Source organism: Carcharhinus amblyrhynchos, chromosome 5 (genome assembly GCF_965287045.1).
Source record: "Carcharhinus amblyrhynchos chromosome 5, sCarAmb.v2.hapA, whole genome shotgun sequence".
Lineage (NCBI taxonomy): Eukaryota > Metazoa > Chordata > Chondrichthyes > Carcharhiniformes > Carcharhinidae > Carcharhinus > Carcharhinus amblyrhynchos.
Genome location: NC_137328.1, coordinates 46219822 through 46238376, shown reverse-complemented (window position 1 = coordinate 46238376; position 18555 = coordinate 46219822). Strand labels below are relative to the sequence as shown.

Here is an 18555-nt window from a genome sequence, read left to right as displayed (position 1 = left end):
GTGGGCATCATTTGTTGCCTATCCCTGTCTGCATTTCAAAAGGTGGTGAGCCACTTTCATGAATCGCTGTTGTCAATCTGGTGTAGAAACATCCGCATGTGCTGTTACACAGTTCAGATCCAGTAACAATGAAGGAACAGCAATATAATTCCAAGCCAGGATGTTGTGTGACTTGGAGGGGAATTTACAAGTGGTTTTCTCATTTGTCTGCTGCCTTTGTTCTTCTAAGTTATAGATGTCACAGATTTGGAAGATGAGCTGTTGCAGTGTGTCTTGCGTATGGTAGAGACTGCTGCTACTTTTCACTAGTGTTGGAAGGTGGAAGAGGTAGCAATCATGGGCTACTTGGCTGTGGATGATGTCAAGCTTCTGGAGAGTGGGGCTGCACTCACCCAGGCAAGTGGAGAATATTCCATCATTGCTCTGATCTGTGCCTTGTAGGTGGTGGAGGACTGACTTTGGGGACATAGGAAGTTCTCTGAAATTCTAGCCTGTGATTTGCTTTTCCAGCCACAGTATTTAATTGGCTGGTCTAGTTCAATTTCTGAATAATGGTAAAGCCCTACCCCCCCCACCCTCAGGAAGGGGACAGTGGAGGATTTCAGCTATGGCAATGGCACCAAAATCATTGCAAGATGGCTCAAATTCTTTATTGGAGTGTATCACTTATCAGCCAAACCTGAATGTCATCCAAGTCTTGTTGCACATGGACACAGAATACTTTGTACATGAGTTGTGAATGATGCTGAACATTGTGCAAATCATTAGCAACCCTGATGAAGTGAAGGTCACAGACAGCTGAAGATGGTTATGCCTAGGTCAATACCCTGAAGAATTCTTGAATTAATATCCTGGGACAAAGATGGTTCATCTCCAACAGCCATAACCATCTTCCTCTGTGTTAGATATGACTCCAACTGATGGAGAGTCTTCCCCAATTCCTACTGACTTCAATTTTGCTGGGGATCTTTGATGCCACACCAGATCAAATGCTGCCTTGATGCCAAGGGCGTTCACTCTCTCAGTTCAGCTCTTTTATCCATGTTGGCACAAAGGCTGTCATAAGATCAGGAGTCTAGTGGCTCTTGCAGAGCCCAAAATGAGCATGTCATTTGATAATACTATTGACACTTTCCATCCCTTTGCTGATGATTGTTAGTAGATTAATGGGGTGGTAATTGGCAACCACTGTAGCTATGTTGAAACAGCTTGAATAGGGAGGTTGTTAGCTCTGGAAGAACTTGAACAAGCATCAATTTTACAACACAAGCTTTCCAAATTTTTTGGGGGGGGGGGGGAGGAGGGGCTGCTGGGGTGTTGGGGAATTTTGGCAGCATTGGTTTTGTTAATAGTTGAAAGACAATCTAGTTTCAGATGCCATGCATAGTAACAAAGGCATGAAGATATTACAAATTTTAAAGCTATAAATTTTAAAATTAGATACCAAAAGTTGCTGCAATATATCTAGTGACTTATACAGCACAATCACTTGAAAAAGTTACATAACACTTTTGTGCGTTCTTCACAATCACTATTTATCCACCATTAACAGAAGGGATGGAGAATAGAGACATCAAAACTCAAAATGGATGATGAACATGAAATGGATCTCTCTGATATTGCATTGACAACTCGTTATCCCAAAGGCCTGGGTTGTATGAAAAGGTTGGCACGAAAAGCTGCAACACAGGATGTTTACCAGTCTAACACACTACCTTATTTGGAAAAAGATTTTGTTGCAAGTCACATGGATTAGGCAGCCATTTTGCTACCTGCTTTCAAAATATAACAGAAAACCAATACCATTAGAAACACCATCTGAGCCAAAGCAGCTGCAAGACAATGACACAGCCAAGATAATATACAGCCTGTAAGTGAAAGGACTCTTCCCCAACTGGTTCAGCATTGATCTCTTGACAATTCAACTGCAAAAAGCCTCACTACTTACTAAGAATCTTCTGTTTTTACAAGACTGCCATTCCAGCTGAAGAAAACTACAACGTTGTTACAAAAGAGACTGATAATTCCATTGATAATTATGTAATTTTTCTTTTCTATTTAATTTTGGTTTGTGTGATAGTGCAAGATATTGCGCTTAAACGTCCCAGGACACGTACATGCTAATAAATAATCTTTAAATTCACAAAAAGCTTACTGCTGGAAACATTTCACTACTACATGCATTAAACACTTTAATCACAACAATAAACCCTGTCCGAAGCAGACAATATTCATTCAGACATGTCCACAGTAGGAGTTAGCTTAATTTTTAAAAGCCATGTTTATCCATCACATTTTGTTTATTGCAAATGTTTGTAAATGTAACTGACTATATTTACTACAACATTTAATGTTGAGAGAGATAAAGAGAACAGAAACAATAGTCCTGTAAAACAAAATTCTCTTTGGAGAGAGATTAGCTTGAATTGCTAAAGTCCTTACTTTGCAAGAAAGAAAAATGGTCATCAAAATGTGCAGGAGGCAAACACAAGAGAAACTATTTAATCAGTTTGATTGGTTCAATCTCCATATTTTCCCATCTGAAGCAGATTAAAATTAATGCAGGAGATGCCACTAATTCTTAAAACTTAGTTATAACTATCTATAACCAAATTCAAGGTGTTAGTTCAAGCCTTTTTTCCAGTCACACTTTTTTTAAAACATTATATCCTCAAAAACAAATGCGAATAACTTAACACTAATAGACAGCTGTAATCAAATTATAACTGCAAACACAATGAAATTTTAAGATTGCGTCCATTTTAATCCAAATTCATCTATTTCTAAACTAAAGTACTGCAGGCTCCATGTTCACTTTCATCATATCAATCCTTTTATTCTGTTAAATGGACTTGTGTACCCACCAATGGAAGTATAATTATCTGAACAATTATTTCCTCAACTACAAGGACTTTCCAGTAATTTAAAAGGCATCAAGAACAGAGCAACAAATGCAACAAACTTAGTACTCAGACAAAAGAATCTGCAAGATTAGATCGGATAGGAAAAGAATTGGCTGAAGAGAGTTAATAAGAATAGAGCAACACTATGTTTACCTTCAATGAAACATCAGCACAGATGGATCCAGTATGGTATGTTTCTGCACTGTAACATATACTTATTACATTGGGTGAGTTCAGCAACACTTTGGGTGGCACAATGGTTAGCACTGCTGCCTCTGTGCCAAGGAACTGGATTCAGTTACAGTCTTGGGTAACTGTGTGGAGTTTGCAGGTTCACCCAGTGTCAGTATGGGTTTCCTCCTACAGTCCAAAGATGTGCAGGTTAGCTTGATTAGCCATGCTAAATTGTCCCTTAGTGTCAGGGAGATTAGTGGGGTAAATATGTGGGGTTGCAGGGATGGAGCCTGGGTGAGTTGTCAGCGCAGCCTCAATGGGCCAGGTGGCCTCCTTCTGCACTGTAGGGATTCTATGAAATCATAATCATAGAAATCCCACAGTACAGAAAGAGGCCATTCAGCCCACCAAGTCTGCACTGACCACAATCCCACCCAGCCCCTACCCCCCTATCCCTACATATTTACTCACTAAGCCCTCTAACCTACTCATTTCAGGACACTAACAGCAATTTTTAGCATGGCCAATCAACCTAACCTGCACATCTTTGGACTGTGGGAGGAAACCGGATATGAGGAGAATGTGCAAACTCCACACAGACAGTGACCCAAGACAGGAATTGAACCCAGGTCCCTGGAACCGTGAAGCAGCAGTGCTAATCACTGTGCTATCGTGCCTCATCTTTCCATACACAATACCATCCTCCACCCCAATACCCCAACTTTTTCTTCTGACTTTGGCCTTTTGGTGCATCTCCCTTTTGCATATTATCCACCTTCAACCAAGGGTCAGTTCATAGCATTCTTGTCTGAGTCAAATGGTTGAGTTCAAATTCCAATCCAGGACCTGAGCACAAGACAATTAATACTCCAGTGTAGCACTGAGGGAGCTCTGCACTGTTGGAGGTGCCAACTTTCAGTGGAGAGATTAAACAAAGGCCCATCTATCCTCTCAAATTGGCGTAATAGATCTTGTGGGAGTACTTTGAAGGGTATCAGGGGATTATCCCTGGAGTCCGTGCCAATAGTTATCCTTCAAACAAAGAGTGCATTTGTGAGAGCTTGCTGCCGTGCAAAAAACTGACTTGTTTCCAACATATCCCAACATTGACTACACTTCAGGAGTTCTTCATTGGCTTTAAAGCACTTTGGGGCATTCTGTGGTCATGAAAGGCATGAATAAAAAAACTAAGTCTTAATTTTAACTTCAGCACCACAAGTCCCAAATTTTGAAAGTGCCTAAACCCCTCTTGACCTGTCCACCCTGCTGATTTCATTCTTAGAACCAGTCTGTTTGTTAATGCTTTTGATTACCTCTTTTAATATTGCCACCTTGAGCTCAAGTGACTAATTTAATTTTACTACAACTTGGGTAGGTTGGGATGAAAGCAAAAAGCTGGTACAATTAAGCATGACATAAGAGAAAACTGCAGCCTTTGAAAAACCAGAGGCTTTAGCAAGCTTTCATCAGTAGCAAGAATAAATAATATGCACAACCTGTACCAAATGTATATTTTGCTCAATTTTCTTTTGCGTTAGGGTAGGAAGAAAAGGGAGTGCGATGGTAAGTGGATAAAAGCTACCCATTAAAGAGTTGATTGTCCATGGTGTGGAAAATGTGTTCAATTATATGGTTGGTCTCTGCTGAAAAAAGAACACCCAATTTCAATATCCTACAAGAATTAAATGCAAATTTGCCAGCATCACTGATACCCTCAATTATAAAAGTACCCTGAACATAGAAAACCATCTCAGGGCAACTTCAGAACTATACTTTAAACCAAAATACTTTCCTTCTCATACACCAATCCCCCATAGTCTTTAATTAGTCCAGAATATTTATATATCCTGTCTCTCTCAACCATCAGCCCTGTCCTTGCTAAATCCAGATACCACGTGTCAAATATTTTAAATTTAAACATATTCATAGATTTGCCCCTCTTACTATCCAACCTAGTTCAGCTCTATGTCCATCTTATCCCCAAACACACAATTCCCCTCACTGTGTATCAGAATCCCTACAATACAGTAGAGGCCATTTGGCCCATCAAGTTTCCACCCACTGACAGATTAACCTCCCCAGGCTCTCCCCCCACACACTCCCCATAAGCCCACAGGAGTTCACATGTGCACTGCATAGCACATTTACCATAAAATGACCTTCACAGGAGGATAATAAAAAAGGATAGTTCAGGTGATTCAGTACTTTGGTAGAGGCTGAAACCAGATTGGAGAGATTTAAATATGGAGTTACAGGAAAGATGGGAGCAGATTTGGGATCACCAATGGTAGCTTTGTCTTCAGATAACACTGCCTTACACAATCATATTTTATACTTCTCATTTTCTCAAGCCCTTCTTAAAATTCAGCTCGAGGTTAAACATGACACTGGTTGTGAACAACTCAACTTGAGATGATGGTTGATGGAATCAGCAAGAGTACGGAGACAAAGACAATAGTATTAGCCTTTTCAGCCAGCTTCTTCATAACTTGTTATTGAATAAGCAATCTGACAACAGAGACAGTGAAAGGGTCAAGAAAGCAAGAGCTCAATATCATCAGTGCACACATTAAAGCTGATCCCATGACTATCAATGATGTCACCAAGGGACAGCATGTAAATACAGGGAAACAGAGACACAAGAAGTGAATACTTAATAAGAATATGGAAGTAACAAGAGCAGTGTGGGACAGAAGACATTGCTAAAGATTCTCTGGTTTCCACTGAACAGGTAAGAGGAGCCACGTAAAAGGAAGTACCATCAAACTGGATAATAGATGAGTTGTTATAATGATAGTCTGTTTGACCATGCCAAAGACTGCAGAAGTCAAGGAGGACTAAACTTAAGTTTCTTTAAGTAAACTGCTATTTTTACTTCTAAACAGACTGTGGAAAGGAAAAGATATCCAATCTGTTGCTATAATGCATACCTAGACCATTGTTATCCCGATTCAATTTTTTAAGTATTCTTCGGGCTGCCCCCTTCCCTCCCACCCAACTCCTTCACAGGACATGGGTGTTACTGGCCAGTAAGAAGTCTCACAACACCAGGTTAAAGTCCAACAGGTTTATTTGGTAACAAACGCCACTAGCTTTCGGAGCTCTGCCCCTTCGTCAGATGAGTGGGGGAGTTCTGATCATCCGATGAAGGGACAAAGCCCCGAATGCTAGTGGCATTTGCTACAAAATAAACCTGTTGGACTTTAACCTGGTGTTGTGAGACTTCATACTGTGTGTACCTCAGTCCAACGCCAACATCTCCACACCATTACTGGCCTGGCCAGCAATTATTGCCCATCTCTAACTGCCCTCAAGAAGGTAGTAGTGAGCTGTCTTCTTGAACAGCTGCAGTCCATTTCATGTAGATACACCTACAGTACTGTTGGGCAGGGAGTTCCATGATTTTGAGTCAGCGACAGTGAAGAAATGGCAACATATTTCCAAGTCAGGATGGTTGACGTGGAGGTGGTGTTCCTATGTATCTGCTGCCCTTGTCCTTCAAGGTGGTAGAGATTGCACATTTGCCACCATAACATCGTTGAAACCTATTTATGGGCATAAGCAGTGCTTATGAAATTCACCTTCCTTTTAAAAACATTTTACCCTCTCCCTCCATTTTGTACCTCACCACCAACCTATAGCTTTCCAAATTATCTCAGAGTGTTCTTCTGTCAAACTAGGAATCTGGCACAATCACTCATTTGGCAATCTTGATGCAGGATGCTGTCAGAGTTGTTTACATTTGTTAGAATATATTGAACATATGTGTCAGCATACAAGTCAACCTGGAGAAGCTTTGAAAAGTCCATCTAAAATCAGGGAATAATTTACAGACCAAAACTGCGGGCTTGGTGCGGTGGTCACCATTTTGAAATATCCGATGCAAAGAATGGCCGTGCATTAACCTCTCATAACTCAGCCTGTACTGTCTGCTTGATTCTTTGCACCTAGTTTTAAAGGTACTGGTCAGTAAAACATGCATTGTTGTGGGTGAAAGTCAGGGTTATAGTCTCATCAGTAATCAACACGTTGCAGCTGAATGCGGGAAGGAGATGGTGGAGGGGTCTACTTTAAAGTAAAGGTTATTTATTAGTCACAAGTAGGCTTACATCAACTACGTTATTAACTAACTAACGTTATTAACATGACGTTATGGTGAAAATCCCCTAGTTGCCACACTCCGCCGCCTGTTTGGGTACACTGAGGGAGAATTTAGCACAGCCAATGCACCTAACCAGCACATCTTTTAGACTGTGGGAGCCAAGTTTAAGCAAATACATGATTTTGGGGTTGCAAAAATAGTGTCATTATATACACAACGACTTCTTCTTCTTCTTTCTCCCCCCCCCCCACCATTCACAACGCAAATTTATTTTAGACTTTTGGAAGTGCCCTCTGACTAACAACACCAGGTCACATAATTTTGGGATGTCTGAGCTTTCCTGATATCCTGTTCTTTAAAGTTCAGCAATTACAAATTGCAAAAAGTTCCAAAGTCAACATAAAAAACAGAGTATAACTGCATTTTGTCACTTCAGGTACTAGAAACAATAGGGGCGCAACTTTCTATGTTTAAAAAAAAATTGATCAGTCCGGTGTGGAGAATTACTGCCCTGTGACCATTTCACTGCTTTTAATAGGAGAGAATACAACAAGTACAATAGAACCACAGTGTTAACATTGTGTTATCGGTGGACATTTCTGAAAACATGGAAGACCTTGCTCATAGTTTGGAAGATCTTCGTGCGGAGCAAAAGACAACTGGAAATGGAACCTCACGCAATGAGATTTTTTCACAGGCAATATTCCAATAGGTTTAAACTGCCTTCAGGGATCGAGACACTATTGTTTGTAAAAACAAGTCTGTATTACAGCTGGGAACTGTATTGTCCCAAGGTCAACTGATATCAACCATGGAATCTCACAACATTAGCCCAACAATGGCATAATATCCAATTGATGTGAATTAATATCAAATATTTTAGAATTTAGGTGCAATGGAGAACTACTGAATCAATATGCACAATTCATGCAGATATCCAGAGATGATGGCCATATTAAAATGGGACATTAGACAATTTAATGCAGAAGACATGAATGTGCTTTTCAGTGATAAAACAAAGCTACAGTGATAACAATGGCAAATGCACCATATGGTGTAAAGCTAAGCTATGGAAATCAGGTGTGTCATCCTTAGTCAAATTTATGTTTGCTGCCTATACTCTCAAGCATAGACGTGAGTCACAAGGATAAGACACAAGATGACTGATACCAAAAAGCTGCATCTTAGTATAAGACATTGTCTTCAGGATAAAGCCCTACTTGCTGCAGAAGAGAAAAGAAGGCCAACATAAAAACGTTCAAAACCTATCTTTTGATGTTATCCATTGTATTCCCACTAGCACTAATCTCATGGACATGAGCAGACAATGATAATGATAAGTCACAAATTTGCCAACAACCACTGATTTCTCCTGTTTGCTTTGAGATCACACTTTGTGGTAAACAACTGAACATATATAGATAGTCACTTGTGAGTTCTAAAACATCAAATATGTACACAGTTGATTTGATTTGATTTCTGATAGTTACCACCAGTAGTAAGAGTATTTATTAGCTATGTAACAGTCAAATTTCACAGTAGTGATCACCATAAGATTCCTGGGCCAGAATTTCCATTTTGTTGGTGGCAGCCACTTAAGCAGCTGCTGCTGTGGATTCCTGATGAGTGGCAGCTCACTCAAGAGTTGCCAGTTCAGAGGACCAACAGTACCACGGCTTGTGGATAGTTTTTATTGGGGCAACATCCAGAGTGCTCATTGCAGCCAAGCAGCATCATTACTGCAAAGACAGCCATTGTTACCAAAGGCCCGTGGGCCTTGGACCACCCATATTTACCTTGCAGTCTGTCCATGGTACGTGTCAGGAAGCCCTCCCAATGTTTGCATAATGCCCACACAAAAGTGGAAAGTGGCCCTTAGCTACTTTGTTGGCTCAATTGGATTCCTGGCAGGGTGCCCAATTTGCCACCTTTTTCACCACTATGAAAAGGCATGAAGGTGCAATGAAGAGGGGGAAAAAAAAAGAGTGAGTCAATCTAGTGAGTGCTGCAGATCCATCAATCTTTTACCCTTCCTAATGATGCCATCAGTAGCAAAAGGTAAAATCAATCTCATGGTTTACTGTTCATTCCCAACCCTCACATCACAGCTGGGATTCTAACCTAAGCAATGTTTTCAGAAAACAGTCTATATTTAACAGTTGTAGAAAACCCACTTGCTACGTTTGAGCTGCAGCAGCAGCAGCAGAGAATGAAGTCTGCAATTAAATGCTGTTACATGCTTCTGAATTCATTTATGGGATTGAGTATTGCTGGCAAGGCCAGCATTTATTGCCCATTCCTAAAGTAAAGGAATGGTGATATGGTTTAAAGTCAGAATGTTGCAGAACTTGGGGAGGAATGTGCAGGTGACAGTATTCCTATCTTTCTGCTGCACTTGTCCTTCTAGATGAGAGGGGTCACAAGTTTGGAAGAGTCTCTTAAGAGAGACTAGGTGAGTGACTGCAGCACATCTTGTGCTGGTGCTGCAGGAAATGAACATTTAAGGTGGTAGGTGCCAATCAAGTAGACAGCTTTGTCCCGGACAACGCAAAGATCTCCCATGTGTGGAGATGCCGGCATTGGACTGGGGTAAACACAATAAGATGTCTCACAACACCAGGTTAAAGTCCAACCAGTTTATTTGATAGTAAACCCACAAGCTTACGGGGTTTGCCCCTTCAATCAGGTGAGGTTAACTATCGAATAAACTGGTTGGACTTTAAGCTGGTGATGTGAGACTTCTTACTATGTTTTTCCATGCATCCAGACAACTGAAGATTATTCCATCACTCTCCAAACTTGTGCCCACATTTTTTTTTAAATTGAGCAAGGGATATAAGCCTAGGGCGAGGACATGGAGTTAGGCCATTGATTAGCCATGATCGTATTGAATGGTGAAATGGGTTCAAGAGGCTGACTGGCCTATTCCTATATCTTTCACCACATCCAGTTGTTCCAGAGATATCTAATAAAGTTGCATTGCAGTTTATTGAGTTAATACTTCTTAATTCTTTTGAGTTGAAATACTGTTAACAAGAAGAATTCAAAAGTGTTTGTTGCCTTTTTTTGCAGATTCAGGAGCTGTGTCATTTGCCAGAACTGCTCTTGTAGCCATAGCATTTATAAAGATGGCTCAATTAAACTCGCAGTGATGGTAGCGTCAACAATGTCGATGGATTCATCAATGGTAATGTCGGTGAGCATCAAGGGGAAATGGTTAGATTCTCTTGTGGGAACTGGTAATTGCCTGACGTGTGGTGTAAATGTAATTTGCCTCTGATCAGGCCCAGCCCACATGTTGTCCAGGTCTTGCTGCATGCAACAATGGACTGCTTCAGTATTTGAGTTAAGTGGTTAAGAAATAACAGAAAATGATTGCTGCTGAGGAAAGGAGAATCACAGAAAAAGTAGCAAACTATTTTGAAATCACCTTGTTAACAGGGTTCAAAGTCAAAGCATAAAAAATATTTAACACAATAAACTGCATCAGGACTTTATGAGACACCTTGCAGTAACTGTGGATGTGGTGAACGGTATGGATACTTCAAGGTCCTAGCATGGTAAGGTTAAGCAACATAGCATTCAGCTCCTCAGTTTTGTTTTAAGATGCAATGGTTTGGATTTTACCAGTGAAATGATAGCGCTCACCATTGACTTCTACAAAAAAATAATCACCCACCAAGGTAGCGTTCTGTGCTGTGAATTTCACCTTTTCCCACGCTGATTTCATTTGGCACCAGCAACAGGGAAACTACGGTGTACAATAAGTGATGTCATCAAGCATGGCAAGCAGTCAATCGTATTGAAGGATTCTCATGGACAGGAAATCAGGAAGGGCACAGATAAACATGAATTAAAAATGACGGGTTAAAAAAAAACTGGGACATGTATGCAAAGTAAAATTAAAAAATGTATAGTTTAAAAATCTGCAGATTATGACAAATTTAAAATTTCACATACATATCGGCCCAAGATAGTTTAGTACTCAGTTAAAAAATGTAGCTGCAACTCATCCTGAAGCAGTCAGTGCATGGACATGTATATGCAGCAAGACCTGGACAATATCCTCATGCCACAACTGCCAGACACGGCCATCTCCAACGAGAGAGAATCTAATCATCTCCCTATTCAGCGTGGTTAGCACTGCTGCCTCACAGTACCAGAGACCTGGGTCTGATTCCCAGCTTGGGTGACTGTGCAGACTCCACACAGACATACTCCGTGTGTGTGGTTTTAAGCATTGACGCACAGCGGCAGCAGTGTGTACCATCTACCAGATGCACTGAGAAGCTCTTCAAGGCTCTTTTGACAGCATCTTCCTAATGTACACCCTCTTCCGTCTAGAAGGAAAAGGGCAGCAGATGCACGGGAACACAACCACCTACAAATTTCCTTCCAAACCACTCACTATTCTGCCATTTCTTCACCATTGAGTCGAAATCCTGTTAGAATGACATTCCAGGAGTGTTGGTTTTCCCACAACGGGATTGCTGGGTTCAAGGTGGCATCACAGCACCTCCTTCCAGAGGTGATAAAGATAGGCTAGCTAAAGATGCCCACATTCTATAAAGGAAAAAATAACAACTGTAAAACTGTTCGAAAAAGTTAAGATTAACAGCACAATTGGTACAAGTACCATTCTGTGAGGACTTAACAGCACGCCTAGAAATAGCAGGCGTGGGAAATAAATGACAAGTAACTTCCGGACTTCCACATTCAAGTTGGCATGTATGGACAATGGAAGTTGCTGTTGGTTACACAGTCATAATGGCTATGAGTGCTGACAGTTGTGTTGTTTTTCCACCTGACTGTTACAATATAACTGATTCATCTTGGGGCTAAAATTTTGGTGTTAGCAGATGAACTTTAAAGTATTTGCTATCATTCCTTCCCCACTTAAACAATATGTGCCATTTTGAATAATTGGGTTATTGCTTCATCTTTTCAAAAAAAAAAGCAGAGGCATGTCATATGAATACATTGCGATAGAAATTGTTATTGATGCACAATGCTTAAAATGCACAGTAGCACAATAACAACTTGTGCTCAAAATCCAGAGTTATTTTTGTTTACCAGTACACCATTCATCATTGTATTTTGGAACCAGCTCAGAAGGATGCACTCTCTTTTACATTGTACATAAGATCTGTACATCAAGAATGTCTACATCCAAATACTATAAAATTCAGCTAAATTGTTAAAAACTTGGAGCCGGTTAGGATATCCCTATTTTATATTACTACTTCCCTACCCACCTACCCCAGAAAATAAAGTTCATGTCTAAATAACATGACTGCTTGCAAAACTGCCACACAAAATGGCCCTTAACTCTAGTTCTCAGTCACAGTAAACATTTTGCTTTTTCACACCCTTTCCCACTATGTAATGGAAGGTCAAAGGTCACTAGCAACACAATCAGCTGCTGTCAAAAACACAACCACGTGCACAAACCAGAGGAAAGATTGCCCCACAATAGTACTATAACATGCAACATGGTTGAACTTTTCACAAGGCCGTTTAATCTACAATATCCTTTGTTTCCTTCATCCTCCCAATTCAAAAGTGGAATTCAGGGCACCACTACCTAAATGTTTCAACTACCTACAGCAGGTTAGCAGAATTTGAATTCTAGTCTTCAGTAATTGTCATACTGACTGTAATAAAGCCAGCTCCAGGTAAGAGGCCTATGAAGAGAAAACATCTGAAATGGTTGCACAATGTCAAGATGTTCAGGGAACTGGCTACAAATACAGATAGAGCTACAGAGGAGGAAAAGATGAGCAGATCGAAGGAAAGGAAGAAAAGAGATCCCCTGTTGCATTCTCCATGGCAACACTTCGGCCAAAGTTGACTTGCCAAGCAATCAGCATCCCATTTCCCATTCTGTATAAATCATTACTCCCTTTGAAATTTGGTATTCTTGTGTTGGTCATGATGAGTGTAAGATGAAAAGCTAAAACAGCACGTTTTTCAGCAAAACTACACCTCATATTTAGAGAGATTCAGATTCCGCAGTAATTTGCTTTTTTACGCTTCATATTTACATCTGTAACAGTACATGAATATCACTGCAAGGTTTATTATATATACTGATTACAGCACTCCTACTTGTTAAGCTAAATAATTAATTTCAAACAACAATGGAGTCAAAAGCCTAACAGTCATTAACTAAATACACACATAAACCACCTAAACTTCATCTTAAAGTTTCATCCTTAAAAAATAGATTTTAACACTTACTCTGGATTACAAACTCTGGTGTCCATTTTATACGTTGTTGCAATTATGGCTGCAGATGATTGCAAGAGTGAATGTCACTGTCACGGAAACAACTTTTTTTCCCATACACTCACCTAGAAATCCGCAGCCAAGGTCCAACAGTTTTAGGACCCATGTGTATCTGACCTTATGAAAAGAAAACTTAATTCTATGCAGGCATTTCCAATTAACTTTTCCATTATACATGCCCATTCTTCAATGGAAACTATGCAATCTTGACACACTGCAAGTCCATCACCACCATATTTCATCCAGCATAGCCGGCAGGAGGGCAGAGTGACAGATGGCACAATTTCCATTATAAATGTGGCATTTACAGATCAGAATATCTGACTTGACTGAACAAGTTGAATACCTTGGTCCAATTTAGCTCTATCCCCTTAGCACCATTCGACCTAAAGACCACACACTTGGATCTCCACTCACTCCCAGTGAGCAATGCCACTGGCGATCAGCTTCCAAGTCCTGGATGCCAACAATACCATCAATATACCACATTTACAATAAAAAGGCGGGCAAGGTTTTTTTTTGAGAGCTGAATTCAGAGCTTCTAACCACCAAGGAAGGGTATGTAAAATTGCTGCTGTGGTAACAGTAATCCTGCATGCATTGCAGGCTAGAGAGATGCGCTACTGTACCTTGTCCAGCTCATCGTGGAGTTCAGCTAGGCTGGGTCTGATGAGCTTCTCTCCGAGTTGAGCCACCGTGTTCCTGTAGTGATCGATCCTGGGCACCGCATCGATAGTGTTGTGGCCGAAAGTCCTGAGATAGTAAGTGTTGCTGTGTGTATCGTAGTAGTGATGGGTGGTGGTGCCGGCCGAGTGCAGGCTGCCTTCACTCAGCATGGTATCGCCGTTCTGCGGGTAGCCGTTCATGCTCTCGCTGGCGGCTTGTTGCTGCTGCTGCTGCTGCTCGGGGGCCGCTGCCACCGCCGCTGCGGACGGGCTGCACCCCGGCGGCTCATCCGAAGCCGGGTCCACGAAATTCACCCGGAATCTGCCTTTCGCCTCCTCGGCGGCGGCGGCGGGAGGCGAGGCTGGAGCCGGAGCTGCTCCCCCGCCGCCGTCCCCCTTCTCCTGGGCTGAGCCGGGGCTCTGACCCTTCTGCCCATCTCCCCCTCCTGTCCCCTCGCTCACCAAATCCACCTGGAAGCGGCTCTGACTGGCGACGGGACGGAGCGGCATCGCGGGCTCGGGGAGACCGGCCTGACCCTCAGTCTGTTCGCCGCCACCTCCTCCTCCTCCTCCTCCTCCACCACCGGCGGCCGGGGAAGCCGGAAAGCCGGGCTCCATCCTCCCTGCTTATCCTGGGTCACCTTTAACAGCTCCAAAATCAATCAATAAAGAAACCAACACTGGAGGGAAAAAAAAATGTTTCAATTGGGTAAACCCCCTCCCCACCCTCAAAAAACAAACCCAAAAAACCACCCTCCCAATCTCCCTGTATCTCAGACAGACCCTCTGTCTAAACTTTACACTTGGGGCTAATGTTTCCCAGTCCCAGTGCGGCCGCTCCCCAGCATGAATAAGCCGGCTGCTCAATGACTGCAGCTCCGCACTCACTCCTGTCTATCCGTTTATCAGTCTCTGTGTCTCTCTCTCTCCCTCCCTTTCCTCCTTCCTTTATCTCTCACATCCCCTGGCCGGCCTCAGCTGTTATAAGCCGGCGCTCTCCTCTCATTGGCGGCTGCAGAGTGCTGTCGCGGGGGGGGGGGGTGTTGCTGGAGATACACACACACACACACACACAGAGTCACAGCTCACTACAGCAATAGGGCAGGGCAAGGCTTAAACATCGCGAGAGATAGGCACCACACACACACACACATACACAGGCTGCTAGCTGGTTTCAGTTCTCTCTCTCTCTTTCTTTCTTTCTGTGTGTGCCGGGGTATCACTTTCAAACACTCTCAGTCTCCCCATCCCATCCCACCCCCTTAATGCTTTTAAATGCAGAGCCACAATATGAGAGAATACATGCGAACGCTGCAGAAGCTGGAAATCTGAAACAATGCAGTGGGAGAGGTGCTGGGCTGGGCAAACTGAGCCGGGAGATCTTGTGTTAAACTGTTCAAAATATGCATGGATTGTTGTTTCGCGGGTAAGTAGGGAATTGCAGTCAGGCAGGCACCAGCGAGGTGATGTTTTTAACCCCCTTTTTTAAACAAGGACTGGGAACATCTTAAAAGAGGACCCCCCCCCCCCCCCCAACCCCACCTCAGCCGGCTTCATTTCAATTCAGGAGGGAAATAGCCCGCACATCCTGGAAATCTGCAATGCACAGCACGTCAGTTGACATCTGTTCAGAAGAAAAAGGCAGGTTGGAAAGGTTTGAGATTTACAGATAGGCCAAACATGGAAAAGTACATTGTTGAAGGAACTGCACATTGTGTACTAGAGGATTATTAGAGGACACAGATCAAAGGGGAGGCGATGCAGAGAAATAAGACAAAAGTATATGCATTTAAAGAGCAGAAAAAAAGGAAATAAACACAAACAATAGGAAGAAAAAGAACAGAAGAAAAAGAAACAAGGGGCAAATCGGAAATTACACATGAATTTGCGTATTAGGAGCAGAAGTAGGCCATTTGGCCCTTTTAGTCTGCTCCTTCATTCAAAAAGATCACAACTAATCTGATTGTAACCTCAATTCCGCATTCCTCTATCCCTGATAATCTTCACTTTATCATAAATCAAGAATCTATTAGCTCTGCCTTAAAAATATTCAAACACTGCTTTTTTTTAAAACTAAAGTCAAGTCAAATTAAAGCCAATTCAGAGTCCCTACAAGTTGGGACATTCCCAATCCAAGTTGACAACAGAAGGATTTCACCTCCTGTCTTGGGCTTGACCTACATGATCCAAACTGTTTGGACTAGGTGTAGCTCCACCTCTTAAGGCTTCATCTAATTTGCATCTAAGCCAAAAGGCCTAGATACCACTTTAAAAAATTGCTTCAAATGAAGCTGAAATGTAACATAATAACTACAACCAAGTACAGCATAGCAGTACTACACTTGATATCTGCTTCCATCATCTTTCGAAGCAGAGAATTTCAAACATTCACAACATTCAGCCAAAAATTCTTATCTGTCTTAAATGAGCAACCTCTTATTGTAAGCCTTAGTTTCTCTCAGAAGAAATATCCTCTCCACATCCACCCTGTCAAGACTACTTTTTTTTTCTTTTTATTCCAATTCAGTTAAATCAAGTCCAATTCAGAGTCTCAACAAGTTCAGTCATTCCCAATCCAAACTGACAAGACAGGGCTCTCACTTCCTGTCTTGGGCTTGATCTACATGATCCAAGCTGATTGGAGTAACCGTAGCTCCTCCTCCAAGGCTTGATCTCATTTGCATCTTAGCCAAAAGGCCAAGATGCTGCTTTTAACAATTGCTTCAAATGAAGCTAAAATGTAACCTAATGACTTCAACCAAGCACAGCACGTTGATACTACACTTGATGTTAGCCTAAAGGCTGAGAAGCGCCTCAGCATCTTAAAGATTTCAATTAAGTCACGTCTTCCTCTTGTAAACTCCAGTGAACAAAGAACATCCCAGCTCGGGAAACAGGCCCTTCGGCCCAACCAGCCCGCGCCGCCGCATCTTCCCACACCTACCCCGCCCTGTGTGTATGAGAGTGGAACCCCTAATGTAGCTAGATTCAGGGGAGAACAGTGTCAATTTGGTACACCAATCAGCCTAAGAGCACATCTTTGGGGTGTGGGAGGAAACCCACGCAACCACAGGGAGAATGCGCAAACTCCCACAGACACAGGCCCAAATCCATGTATCTGCACAGCTAGCAGTGCTAGTCACTGAGCTGTTGTAGTGCCCATCTGCTGGTCCAGGATTAAACACACACACCGACACGAAGTACTAGGCTATTCCCGGAACCTCCAAGAGCAGCCCATGCACGACCCACCGTGTGCATGCCCCTCGTTTGACAACAAGGTGGACCGACCCTGTGGAATAAAAAGACAATACGTTAACATATAAAACTACATTTCCGGTGTCGTCCCGAGGCTCTGACCCTATTTAATACCCTCTACTATAACCCTCCATCCTTGCTTCGCTCATGTGTCTGTCTAAGTAAACCTTAAACAAGTCCAACGTGCCTGCCTCCACCACCCTACTCGGTAGCGCGTTCCATACCCCCACGACCCTCTGCGTGAAAAACCTTCCTTTCATATCCAAATTATACTTCTCCCCCCTCACCCTTAGATCGTGACCTCTCGTAATTGTCCCCAATCTAGGGAAAAGCCTACCACTGTTTACTCTATCTATTCCCTTCAGTATTTTATATACCTCTATCATATCACCCCTTAATCTCCATCTTTCTAAGGAGAAGAGCCCCAGTTTCTCCAACCTTTCCTCGTAACTCAGTCCTTCCATGCCAGGCAACATCCTGGTAAACCTCCTCTGCACCCTCTCCAGGGTCTCCACATCCTTCCGGTAGTAAGGTGACCAGAACTGGACGCAGTACTCCAAATGCGGTCTAACCAACGTTCTGTACAACAGGAGCATTAGACGGCAGCTCCTATACTCTATACCCCTTCCTATAAAGGCTAGCATTCCATAAGTTTCTTCACAACCTTCTCTACCTGTGTCGACACCTTCAGAGAGTTGTGCACCTGCACTCCCAGGTCCCTCTGTATCTCTATACTCTTAATCGGTCTGCCTTTTATCACATAACTTCTCCCTGCATTATTCCTTCCAAAATGCATCACCTCGCATTTGTCAGGATTAAATTCCATCTGCCATCTATCTGCCCAATATACCAACCTATCTATATCCTGCTGTATCACCTGACAGTCCTCCTCAGTATCTGCCAATCCTACCATCTTGGTGTCATCCACAAATTTGCTGATCACACCACGTACACCCTTTTCCAAGTCGTTTATATATACTACAAAGAGGAGAGGTCCCAGTACTGAGCCCTGTGGCACACCACTGGTGACTGGCCTCCAGCCAGAAAAGGTCCCCTTGACAACTACTCTCTGTCTCCTATTTCCCAGCCAGTTTTCGACCCACCTAGCTGCCTGTCCTTGTATCCCATGTGCCTTAACCTTTTCTACCAGCCTACCGTGAGGGATTTT

At 42.5% G+C, this 18555-nt stretch overlaps 1 protein-coding gene across 1 annotated transcript in view; it reads right to left on the bottom strand.

Moving 5' to 3' along the window:
- Positions 1 to 14699, bottom strand: part of slc12a2 (solute carrier family 12 member 2) — a 213122-nt gene extending 198423 nt beyond the window's left edge. Inside the window, exon 1 of the mRNA XM_080188735.1 lies at positions 14097 to 14699. Coding sequence (XP_080044861.1) covers positions 14097 to 14642 — 546 coding nt within the window. The 5' untranslated portion in view covers positions 14643 to 14699. The remainder of the gene's footprint in view (positions 1 to 14096) is intronic.
- Positions 14700 to 18555: the final 3856 nt, after the last annotated feature.